Source organism: Eretmochelys imbricata, chromosome 11 (assembly GCF_965152235.1).
Source record: "Eretmochelys imbricata isolate rEreImb1 chromosome 11, rEreImb1.hap1, whole genome shotgun sequence".
NCBI classification, from domain to species: domain Eukaryota; kingdom Metazoa; phylum Chordata; order Testudines; family Cheloniidae; genus Eretmochelys; species Eretmochelys imbricata.
Window position 1 is genome coordinate 62,828,290 of NC_135582.1, and position 12,989 is coordinate 62,841,278.

Below are 12,989 nucleotides of genomic sequence, written 5' to 3' on the forward strand. Positions count from 1 at the left end.
TTCTGTAGTGCTTGGGTTGCGAATGCTCCTGGGGAATGTCTAACAAAAAAGAAATCTATAAAAACTGAAATTCAGAGTATTTTCATTAAAACGTTTCCTATAGATATTAGATTGTGGGGACTTAAATTATCTTTGGGGTCTATATCATTTGTCAACATCCATTTGTATGAAAAACTGTGTTTCATAAACACAAATGTCTTATGAACAGCAAAATATACTACAGTATACTAAACATTTATGAATAGATGATTACATAAAACATAGTGAGGGATTGAGTGGATCATGAAGATTAGTAATGGGATATAGTACAGAGCTTTTAATCTTTGTCTTCAGTACAAATAAGACCTAGGACATTGGTGACTGCACAGGTGTCAGAAGATAATGACAGTAATGAAGGTAATGACAGTTGTTTTATGTATAATGAGCTGGTGGCATCTTTTCATTCTTGTATTTTTGTGTGGTGGATGCATGACCACTGTTATCATGTCATCTATGTTATCACTGTAATTTAGTCCCTGCCCCAAAGAGTTTACGGTCCATCTTAAATTTTTTTATAGTAAATACACAATCAAGACCTGATCCTGCCTGGGGCCTTTACTTGCTACTGTAATACAAGTAATTAAACAGACAAACAAAAGAATCAACCTGATACATCAAGTCATGACTGAGGCACAGCCACAGTGCAGTGCGTGGACTCGCACTGTGTGTGCTGTACATGTTCTGTGGCTAGAGGACTTCAGTCTACACTGCTGCAAGCCTGGTTGTGTACAGAAGTGCTATAGCCATTTAAAAATATTTTTAAAAATTGAAAACTTACCACGCTGAATTTTTTTTTTTAAAGGTAGCCTTTAGCAGATCTGATTGTCTTCTCAGGTACACAAACTGTTTGTGTATCTTTTAAATCTGTTTGCCATCTATTCTATATGCATGCACAAGCATCTTACGCTAGTTAGGCTTTGTATCCCCCAGTGATCTTCCTGTTTATCATCTGTTCATTGAAAGGCCACCATAATTAGGTCTAAATAGTCCAAATTATCAGTAAGGCCTCCCAATCTTTTTTATCTTCTGATCTTCCACATTTTTTTCTGATCCTAGACAGAAACCCACTGTCACTATCTTTTTGGCTAGATGAAAGCTTGAATTTCTAAGTTAAAGACAGTGCAACGCTGAATGTCAAATGTATTTCTCCTTCAGCAACAAGGAGAATATTTTAAAACATTTGGGTACCTGAATGCTTCTTTGGCTCCATGGCTGAGAAGCTCACCAGGCTAGCAAACTATTTTATTTCTGAAAAATCACCAAATATATAATAGAAGATGTTCTTGGTTGGGATAATAGCACACCTGTACTGCATTATAATGTATTTAGATTCACCTTCACCTTTTGGTATTATCCCAGAAAGATGCATGCAAGTGTAATGTTTTAGAAACATTAAAATATTCCTATTTTATTTGTAAGAAAATCAAATTTTCCTGGGGAGGGAGTATTTAGAATAGGAATTAAGAGTCAGTACTTTGGTTTCTATTCCCCCCATGCCACTGACTGACCTTGGGACGCTACGTACTTCAGTTTCTTTATCTATAAATTGAGCATAATTCCGCCTTACAGGGGTATTATGAAGCTTATTAATGTGGAGTGCTTTGAAATCACAGTGTGAAGGGCAGCATATAAATTCTTATTATTGTTACCCTTATCCTCCTTTTCCCCCACTGTTATTTATTAATTTATTTGTTGTATCATCTTAAGTTAGGGCAACATAGAGAACCCTTCACTCATAATAGTGAGAAGTTACTCACATGAGTAGTTCAGTTGAAGTCAGTAGGACTATTTCTGTATAAGGAGGCGTTTACCATCTGGGTCTTAAATTTATAAATCATTGGGCAGGGATTGTATGTTTCTATAGCACCTGGGCCCTGACACTAATTAAGTCTTTGGGCACCTTGTCAATACAGATGAACAGTAATTTCCCATGTATCGCTATTTAAAACATTACCATTCGTAAGAAGATGCTGGGTACAGAACATAAACTTTTATGTGAAAAGTAAGCAGGAGCAGATGAAACGCTAAGGAAGCAAGACTTCATGCAAATAAAATGAGTTCCAGTTGAAATAACTCCTCAGAAATCCTCTAGAAGACTGTGCTCCTCAGAAGAGACTGTGTAGTATCATCTCACCACAAGATACTATGTCTCTGTTTTCTACTTATATAGTCAGGCCTGCTACTTTTCACTCCTGATATGTCAATTAAACCTTTCCCTAATTTACCTGCCATTGGATTGAAAATGATCTTGTACAATATAAACACTATTCAAAAAACAAACAAACAAATTAGGTTGCAGTGGCTTTCAAGAATATGAGGTCTGTGTTTTTTAAAAAAATATTTCCCAAACAAACCAAAATCCTCAAATATTAGAGTTAAGGTTGCCCTTCTCAAACACAGCATCTATCCTGAGTTTTAAAACAGAGTTTTATAACTTGTTTCATACACACTTTACTGCACTAATGAAGGAGCTTTGAATTTTTATTTTTTAATGTGTGTCCTAATTAATTTCATGATCCGTCATGTAAAGTTTGTTTGTACATACGTAAGTTTGTAAGCTTTACATGTATGGCACTTGGCCTGGTTTACATTACAAACTTGTGTCATTATAACTATGTTGTTCAGGGGTTGTAGAAAATCCACACCCCTGAGCGAAGCATCTACAGTGGCTGAACTCCTGGTGTAGACAGTGCTATGTTGATGGGAGGGCTTTTCCTGTTGACATACCTACCACCTCTCGGGAAGGTGGAGTACTTAATGCTGATGGGAAGAGCTCTCTTGTTGGGATAGGTAGCACCTTCACTAAGCGCTACAGCAGCGCAGCTGTACTATTGCAGCACTGTAAGTGTAGACAAGCCCTTGGAGAATTGGCTGGCACGTGGTAGGGCCTGATTATGAGAAGTACTGAATACCACCTGCAGAGCAATGAGTGCACTCAGCGCTTTGCATGTCTGAGACCTTAATGATCCTGTGATGTTACACCCCATATTTCTTCATCGAAAAATGGGTATGATAAGCATATGGCATAACTAAGATACATTTTATGCAAGATGGCTCATATAAGGTGTCATTGGAAAGGTTATGATTTACTGAATGTGATTATCCAATTTGTATGCATGTATCATTTCTGTGTCTAAAGTTAGGAATATTGACTATGTAACAATTACAATTGTGTGTGTATTTGCGTACTCCCACCAGACAACCGGCCATCACAGCCTTGATGGGCCATTAGGAACAATAAGACTGAAGATGAAGATATTAATCTCTCTTCTTCCTGAGAGGCATCCTGGGATGTAGATGTGATACTACCAGGTCAGGTTATAAGATCACCTGATACAAAATACCACCTTGAACATTGCTGGTACTTTTCCTCTGTAGGTGGATGGGGATCAAACAAAGGTTTCCCACTTTAGGAAAATCCTTTTTAAGCCTGGGAAGGGGGTTAATCTGTGCCGGGGTCGGCAACCTTCGGCATGCAGCTACAGTTCTTGGAGCATGTGATTGATGAACGGGGATCGGAAGACAGATCCAGACAAAGTCAAAGTATAGTTGAAATGCTACCACCTAAAATCATTCAGAACCTATGCAGTTTCTTGGAATGAATAGCTATTGACTAAATTCATATCTAACTTATTCTCAAAAGGCCAACCTTGTTATGAACTGCTCTGTGAATCTGGGTTAAAGCACAGGAACATGCTTTTAGGGATCTAAAGAATATATTGACCATATCCGTATACATTTTATGCTGTTTCTAAGTCTAGAGCCATTGTGACAGACGCTGGCAGCTGTGGTCAGGATGTGCTGATAGTTCATTTACATGCAAATAGAAACCTGTAGCATATTGTTCTAGATCGCTTTTAGACTCTTGGACCAATATACAAAAATAGGGAGAGAACATTTGATTATAGGCTCACAAAATATTTGCAGGGTCTTGGTATTTTCAAGCTTCAGACAACCGCAATCCACTGTCTCCAGTAACAAACAGTAAAGACACAGATAGGGGGCCTCTTACATGCTAGAGATTGCTAGTGCCTTTACACCTATTATAAAATATGCTTCAGAGAAGTTTGTGGTGGTGGCTAAACCTTATCAAGGAGTCCTGTTGGTTACCCAGATTCTGCAGAAGCTTGCGATTATATAGAATCACATGTTGGTACCATTTTGAGTGGCCTGATAGCTTCCCAATGAAAATTAGAACTGATTAAAATAGACACTCGTGCTGATTCATAACTACCCACTGTATCCAGGATTATAAGATATAGGTCACAGAGTTGTTGTTGTTTTTAACGGGATCCCACATCTAGCCTATGATTTCCATACAATGATAGAATAATTCGCCAAAGTTGACAACTTATGGCAATTTTGTTATCCTATAGTCCTTGAAAGATGATTCATGGTGAAGAATACAAGAGACATCAGAGTCTTACAAAATGCCAGGAGCAAGCCAAAATATCAGTTGTGTCCCAGCATAGGACAGATCTTAACTGTCCTCGACTTAGAGTGGCCAGAAAAACACAATCCAAAGAGCCTCTAATACTCAGTGTTAATTGGTAGTCCTTGGAAAAGAATTAGGACTAAACCTATGTGAAGAAAAGGGACATACCTATCAGATAGCCATTGACTTTTTTTCTGGGTTTGTAGACATTCTTCTTCTCATTAGACCCACAAGTCAGTAGGTTACAGAGAAATTAAAAGGCTGTTATTTTTGAATTCTAGAAGAAATAGTTGCTGATGGGAACAGTTTGCCATGAATTCCAAGCTGGTGGGATAAAGTATGACTTTGGAATACAGTATTCCTTTTAGCACCTAGCAACTACAAGAGAATGGATTAGTAGAAAGGGCAGTTCAGATTAAGAGAATTCTACAACAAACAATCTGGTATATTAGATCTTTCCAGCTGACCATGGCTGCTCCATGCACCAGGCGATCCCCTGCTTGGAGCAATGCCAAGCTGCTGGATCTCATCAGCATTTGGGGAGAGGAGGTTGTCCAGTTCCAGCTGCTCTCCAGCCATAGGAATTGTGATACCTACGGACAGATTTCACGATGCATGCGGGAAAGGGGCCATGACCAGCACACACTGCAGTGCAGGGTCAAAGTGAAGGAGCTGCAGAACACCTACCACAAGGCGTGGGAGGCAAACCACTGCTTCGGTGCTGCACCCGCGAGCTGCCATCTCTACAAAGAACTGGACGTGATACTCGGTCGTGACGCCACCTCCACTGCGAAGGTCACTGTGGATACTTCAGTGGCTCACGTGCTAGTCAAGAGTGGACCAAGCCAGGAGGAAGAAATCTTGCACAAGGATGTGGAGGGGGACCCAGAGGCAGAGGACGACTCAGAAGTCAGAAATGCATGCAGCCAGGAGCTGTTCTCTACCCCGGAGGAGGCTTGCCAGTCACAACTTTCGGAGCTTGATGAAGCGCAAACAGGAGAGGAGGCCCCTGGTAAGTGGCTTTGATTTTGGGAATCACTGAAGTGAGTTGTTGGGGGCAGGAGGGTTGCAGAAAGCAGGCTTGTGTCTGTATGATTCGCGTACCACCACATGCCTAATTTGAGCAGCAGAACAGGGTGTTGATTGACTCCCTCACTTCACGGGAATCTGCCTCAGAGATCTCCACAAAACTCTCCTGGAGATACTGGGCAATCCACTGCTGCAAGTTCTTTGTCAGTGCTGCTTTGTTTCTTGCCCCATTAAGGGTAACTTTCCTGTGCCACTGTGCCGTCACTGGGGGTGGGGTGGGGTGGGGGACCATTGCTGCACACAGGTTAGCCACATAAGGGCTCGGGCAGAAGCTGCAGGATTGGAGAAGACCCTCCCTTGATTCCCTGCTCCCCTCAGCAGCGAGATATCTTCCATAAAGAACACAGCCTGTGGAAAATCTGGGGACAGTAATGATTATAAGGCCCCGCTCCAGAGTGCTGGCTCTCCCCCAAGGGCCAGGTGCCCAGTGTACAGTACAGTCCTGGAACACTGATTTCCCCTGCCCCTGCGGTTACTCACCATTTTGGGGGTCTTTTGGCTCATGTGTGCTTGCCTGGGGTCAGCCAGTTAGTGACAGGTATGTGAATAGTGGCTGTGTTCTAAATCACTGAATCGGTAGTCTGTGTTGCAAACATGTAAAATATTGCATTTTGGCTTCACAGATATGACCTTTGGAGCCCAGCCTCCCTCTTTCTTATTGCCGGCTGAATGGCTGCTCAGAATTAGAAAGCACCCACAAAGAACTAAAGAGAACTTTCTGCGTGATGTCATGATGCTTTCCGTGGCCAAAAAACAAGAATTGAAGGAGTGGCGGGACAGCGAGAAGAGGGACCAAAAGGAGAACGCGTCGCGCCAGAACACATCCACAGAACGCCTCTTAAAGGTTATGGAGCGCCAGGTGGACACACTCCAGGCGCTACTAGCACTGCAAACCAAGCAGCTCTGTGCCCACCCTCCCCTGTGGCCACTGTCGCAAAGCTCTTTCCCATGCGCCGCCCCAGACACCGCCAACAGACTCTTACAAGCTCCTGGCTTCAGTCTGTACCTGCTGCATTTCACTCCTGACCTGTCACAGTCCAGCCCTGCGGACTCCCAGTACCCCCTGCACTCAACACCTGTCCCTCTGCAGTTTAGCCGTGCGGAAGTACCCACTGCACTGTACTCCAAAGGTTGCAAACAGAGCCCTGCAAAGCAACAAGCATATTTCTTAAACCTTCTCAGTGCATCGTCTGCACCAATCACACCACCACCTAGCATTACAAGCTCTGCACTCCTGAGCATAGTGTAACCCTTCTGCCCGTCAGAGTTGGCAGCAACAAGGGCCGGGTTCAATATCTAGGGGTTCCATTCCAATAACACAATGCAAACCGGCTCAAGCCCCCACCCAGTGACCTGGGACAAGTATATACCACCCCTGCTGGGCGCCTCCAAGAGGCAATACTTCCCCTCTCGCAAGCACATAGTCTGAGTGTAGCAAAAGCCTTTTAATAACAGAGAGAAACAATGTGGCATTATGTTGGGGAAACACCACCAACAGGATTCATAACACAACCCATGAGCAAAAAAAAAACCCACCCCAGGCAAATTGGGGCATGCCCTTTTCCCTTTGGTTCTTGAGTCCAGCAACCCCAAATCACCCAAAAGTCCAATGCCCCAAAAGTCTCTGTCCCTGGCCAGGGCAGCCCCAGAGTTCGAAAGTTTATCTGCGGAGCTTTACCTCCCAACCTGGGTAGAAATGGGACGGGGGTAAGAGGCACCTTACATGATCTGAAGCTGACCGCTCCATAGCAGCGCTCCGCTCCGCCAGTCGCCCCACAAACTCCTTCGCTCCGCTGCGCTCCACTCCGCCAGCCGCCCCACGAACTCCTTCGCTCAGCTGCGCTCCGCTCCGCCAGCCGCCCCACGAACTCCTTCGCTCAGCTGCACTCCGCTCTGCCAGCCGCCCCACGAACTCCTTCGCTCAGCTGCGCTCCGCTCCGCCAGCCGCCCCACGAACTCCTTCGCTCAGCTCCACGACCCACAAGCAGCTCCTGCCATCCACACACTGCTCCGCGTCAAACTGCTCCACAATATATCTTCCGGCTCCCCCACTACTTAACACAACACTCAGTGATTTCAGCTCTTAGGTGAATTCAGCTTGTAGTAGGGGAGCCCCAGTGCTGGTGCACTGTCAGCCCAAAGTGAGCTCAGCAGCCTATAACTAGACTTCTAATGAAATCAAAATTAGCTCTGATATTCCACAGTGGAGAGAGGAGGAAGTGCAATTAGCATGTAAGGCCCTCACCAAGGGGCCCATGCCACCAAGTATTAATACTTGTCCCCAGCCTCTCTCTATTCACACAGTTTTGGAACCCATGACCCTTGCCTAGCGAGTGCTACTTAGTTGATGGTGAATCCCTCCATCATAACAAAAGGCCACGTACAGTTCCAAGCACAGTTCCCATAATCAGGGTAATAACAATTTATTCTTCCTGCCCCAATAACAGAGACGCTGGGGATCCCACAGCAGCCAAAGTGACCATTTGAGCAGCTATGGTCTCATTCTAGGCGTGGTGGGTGTGCCTATGCAAATGACATCGGCCCCTGAAGTTCTTTTCCACAACTTGCCACACCTCACCACCAGATGTCAGGGTGGAGCTCATTCTGACACTGCTTACAATAGCAACAAATATTAGTGGCTTTCAGCTTCAAATTGCTGCCCCGCCGCATCCGTGATTCTTATGGCCTCATGCTGCGCCCCTTTAATAGCTCTGGTCTCTGGCTGTTCAAATTCAGCCTCCAGGCGCTGAGCCTCAGTGGTCCAGCCCTGAGTGAAGCTTTCACCCTTCCCTTCACAAATATTATGGAGTGTACAGCACGCAGCTATAAGCATAGGAACATTGTCATTGGCCAGGTCCAGCCTTCCATATAGGCAGTGCCAGCAGGCCTTTAAACGGCCAAAAGCACACTCAACAGTCATTCTGCACTTGTTCAGCCTGTTGTTGAAACGCTTCTTGCTGCTGTCAAAGTTCCCCGTGTATGATTTCATACACTATGGCATTAAGGGATAGGTGGGGTCTCCTGGGATCACAGTGGGCATTTCGATTTCCCCTACAGTGATCTTCTGGTCCAGGAAGAAAGTCCCTGATTGCAGCTTCCTGGATAGGCTAGTGTTCTGAAAGATGCGTGCGTCGTGCACCTTTTCGGACCAGCCTGCCTTAATGTCTGTGATATGCCCCTGGTGATCCACAAGTGCCGGGAGAACCACAGAAAAATACTCCTTCCAATTAACGTACTTGGTGGCTAGGTGGTCTGGTGCCAGAATTGGAATATGCCATCTATCGCTCCCCCGCAGTTAGGGAAGCCTATTTGTGCAAAGCCATCTACGATATCACGCACGTTGCCCAGAGTCATGGTTTTTCGGAGCAGGATACGATTAATGGCCCTGCACACTTCCATCAACACGAGTCCAATGGTCGACTTTTCCACTCCGAACTGGTTAGCGACCTATCGGTAGCAGTCTAGAGCAGCTAGCTTTGACAGTGCAACTGCCATGCGCTTCTCCAATGGCAGGGCAGCTCTCATTTTCGTGTCCTTGCGCCACAGGGCTGGGGTGAGCTCATGACACAGTCTCATGAATGTGGCTTTCCTCACCCAAAAATTCTGCAAACACTGCTCGTCCTCATATATGGATAGACGATGTGATCCCACCACTCAATACTTTTTTCCTGAGCCCGAAAGCGGCTTTCCACTGTGGTCAGCACCTCCGTGAATGCCACAAGCAATCTCGTGTCATAGCTACTATGCGTAGTGAGATCAGTGTCAACTCCTCTTGCCTTTGTAGTTTAAGGAATAACTTTACTGCCACTTGTGAAGTGTTAGTGAGAACGAGCAGCATATTGGGCAAGAGTGTGGGATCCATTCCTGCAGACTGAAGAGGCAGAGTGCGCAGTACACAAACCGTTGAAAGGTGACGCCAAATGCAGACAGAAGAACAGGGATTATTGGGATATGAAGCAGTGCATCATGGGTCATTGGGACAGGACCCAGCATGCCCCGCAACCCCCTCTGCATTCCTTCAACTCTTAGCAGCAGAAGAGGAAGAGGTGCTCGGTGGGCTAGCTGCCTAGAGTGCACCGCTCCGAATACCGCTGCAAGTGCCGCAAGTTGCACAGGCAGCTGACAGTGTGAACACACAACAGTGGTTTCCATTCAGTGCTCTCTGAGTGGCACTGTAACTCTGCCAGTATAGACATATCCTGAGTGCAGCCTAAAGTTTACCCAAGCTTAAACCAGGAGAGACAGTCCTGATAAAACAGTGCTGAGGAAAGCTATGGGACTTTAGCTGTTGTCATGGGATGCATCTTTACCTTCAGTTCCTACATGGTTGAGACTGATGAAGGTATTCAGTACAGAAGAAAACAGGGGCATCTTCGGTTGGGTGCAACCCTTTGTAGCTATGGTATTCACTCCGCAGTCTATTTGTTCGTTGATGTAGGTGGGGGATTGCACTTAAAAACCCCAGACAGGCACCTTTATATATATATATGTGTGTGTGTGTATATATATATATATAGAGAGAGAGAGAGGGGTTAGGGAAAAAAAGATCAAATATCTATTAGCCAAAAAAATGGAGCATTTTCAACTGGTCATTTCTCCTGAACTTTGTCATATTATATATATATATATAACATATATATAATATGACAAAGTTCAGGAGAAATGACCAGTTGAAAATGCTCCATTTTTTTGGCTAATAGATATTTGATCTTTTTTTCCCTAACCCCTCTCTCTCCTTTCTGGAAGGGAGAAGAAACATTTTTCCTGACCCCCTAGCGGAACGTACATCTCAGTGTTCTGGCTGAAGCAGAGGTGATGTTGTGTTTCTGTTAATCAGTTCCTCTTCCCAGTTTTTATTCTTGGGTCCTCCTCTCCAGTGAATAGCTTAGTGCCCGCTCCTGCTGCTTTCAGCCTTCCTGTGCTACACCAGAGTAAAACGGGCCTGATTCTTGTCACTGTCACTACTGCCCACACACAGGGTTTTGCATATTTACAGTGAAAACTGACAAGACTCAGCAGCAGAAGAGGCATTGGAGCTGTGTAGAACAAGGAAGAAAGCAACTGTCCTTAATTCACACTTGCACATTTTTTTCAAACATAAGAGCTAGAAATTTAATATTTTTTAAAATGAAGAGCTTAGATTCTGCAAAAGCTGATGACATTTGTGTGAGAGCTTCCTATATGCCTCACAAGTGGACTATTTTTTAAGCTTTATATGTTTCTCCATTATCACTGCAGCCTTTACTCTCTTACTGAGACTCTGAACGACTTCTGTGATCTACCTTAAAGAACTAAGGGGTGTTTTGCCATAGTATATCGGGTACCCTTTCCTCCTCTGTGAATTGGGGTTCTGAAAATGCTCCCAAATCAAGTTATACTACATGGAAATAGTAACACTTGCCTAGTTGTCTGCATTTTTTTTAAAGTACCGTGGAGCAATATAAAGAGTAAGCAGGACATGTGCCTGGGTAAGATCAAAGTGTCTGCTTTCTTTGCTCTGTGGAGCCAACATTCATCAAAATGACAACGTGGTCTGCTAATAAGTGATTTTCCAACTTGTAACTGAAGCAGATAATTAGGGTTGTTCCTTCATTGACAGCCTGTATGTTGTACACATGCGTGCTTGATCTGGCTGTGACAGCAATATTGTGTACACTGTTTAGTTATGAAATGCATTAATTGTTAAGAATGGGGAAAGATTATATGTCAACTTAATGCTTAAAGGACCCTTGTGAATATTAGCTCCATCTGGAGATACCAATTAGTATATAGTAAATTTAGAATACTAGTTGATGAACATACATACAAAGTCAGAGACCAGAGTGGAGGTGGTGCAAGAAATGGTATCGATTGCCCACAGCACATGGAGTTGATAAAAACTTACACCAGCACTATAAAGGAAACTAAGAAAACTTTACTCCTTCTATAGTGGCCAACAAGTGCTGGTTGACAGAAGTTGGTCCAGTAAAAGATATCTTACCCACCTTGTCTCTCATATCCTGGTAACATGGCTACAACAACAAGAAAACAGCTATACATATAAGTTAATACTTAGCTGTTTGTGCTTATATTAGCATATGGTTTCAGTGCTAATTTATAAAATAAACCTGCTCTGTGTTTTTTGTTTTTTTCTCCACTTTCTGTGGACATGTGTATCTAGGAAGGATCTCTTCATATGTTAACAGTATAAATCTCTTGAGTGTTGTGTGAATTAGCAGAGAAATAAATTGGTGCATTGACCTGATTTCTTGGTAGAGAGATGCTGATTCATTTTGCACTCAGTTGAGAAGTGTATTATGCTTGTGCTGGTGTCTTAATCCCACTCATTTGAGATGATTCCCCTGCTTGGGCCTACAAATTCCAGTTCAACCATAGATAATTTAATTAGAAGGTTTCAGTAGATTTCACTAGTGCACTAACATTGCTTTGAGGTCTTTTACCACTTACATTGTTTCTCAATAAATAGTGTGTTTGTTAATTATAAATTATTTTAACTGACATTTAACAGATATTTTCAGATTATAATCAAGATACTTTTAAAGTAAGGGAGGATTTTATTCTGAAATGCCATTTGACTTGTGTAGTGTCAGATTAGAAAACATACTTATTGTAGTTGGATAAATAACACTTCTAAGGACAGGGTTTAATTCCCTTATGTCCTTCATAAAAGCACATTTTGGCAAGATGTTCAACAAATTAGCTTATTTGGTTGAAGTTTAATTTAATGAAGTTTTAAGTTTTATTTTGTAGTATACTATGCATTGGAATTATAAAGCACAGTGTAGAAATAATTAGCCAAAATTGATTTGAACATTTGCAGAGCACTGCTAAATTGTTTAAAATCTGCAACTTTTGTACTCTTGTTGAGGTGATATTTTTTTGAACCAAAAGCTTCAGTTTTTCCTGTGTCAAACTGGACACAATGTTTGATATCACTTAGTTTAGTGACTCTTGTGAAGGGCTTTTTAGTACCACTGTGCTTTTGATATTTTAGTGGCAGTTTCACATCCTGTTAATGAGTAGAAGAACAAAAGATCCTGTGCAGAGTTGTGAATTAGGAATATGTAACATATTCTACATCAGAAGGCCAAATACTCCCGCCTTCATCTCCATCCATAGCCTGAGTAAATAAGCTGTGAGCAGAGATCTACAGCGCATCTGGAAGCGGCTTCTCAGTTTGTGTAGACAGATACTTGCAAACTCTGCTTGCTTAATAGGTACTCTGCTTAATAAGGCCTTGTCTACCCTACACAGTTTTGTTGGCAAAAGGCAGCTTTTGCTGACAAAACAGTAGAAGGTTACACACCACAAAGCTACTTTTGCTGGCAAAACTGTCCTGTTTTGCTGACACAATGAAACCATCGTGACGAGAGGCATAAAGCTTTTTGCGGCAAAGTTAAAGCAACAAAGCTCCAGTGTAGACATT

At 43.2% G+C, this 12,989-nt stretch overlaps 2 protein-coding genes across 9 annotated transcripts in view; both read left to right on the forward strand.

Moving 5' to 3' along the window:
- Positions 1–12,989, forward strand: part of ADAM23 (ADAM metallopeptidase domain 23) — a 176,618-nt gene that overhangs the window by 5,641 nt on the left and 157,988 nt on the right. The window lies entirely within an intron of this gene.
- On the forward strand, positions 399–6,812 carry LOC144272333 (uncharacterized). Its single transcript, XM_077830333.1, has 2 exons — positions 399–5,486; positions 6,187–6,812. Exons 1-2 carry the CDS (start codon positions 4,943–4,945, stop codon positions 6,810–6,812), a joined length of 1,170 nt encoding a protein of 389 aa, XP_077686459.1. The 5' UTR covers positions 399–4,942.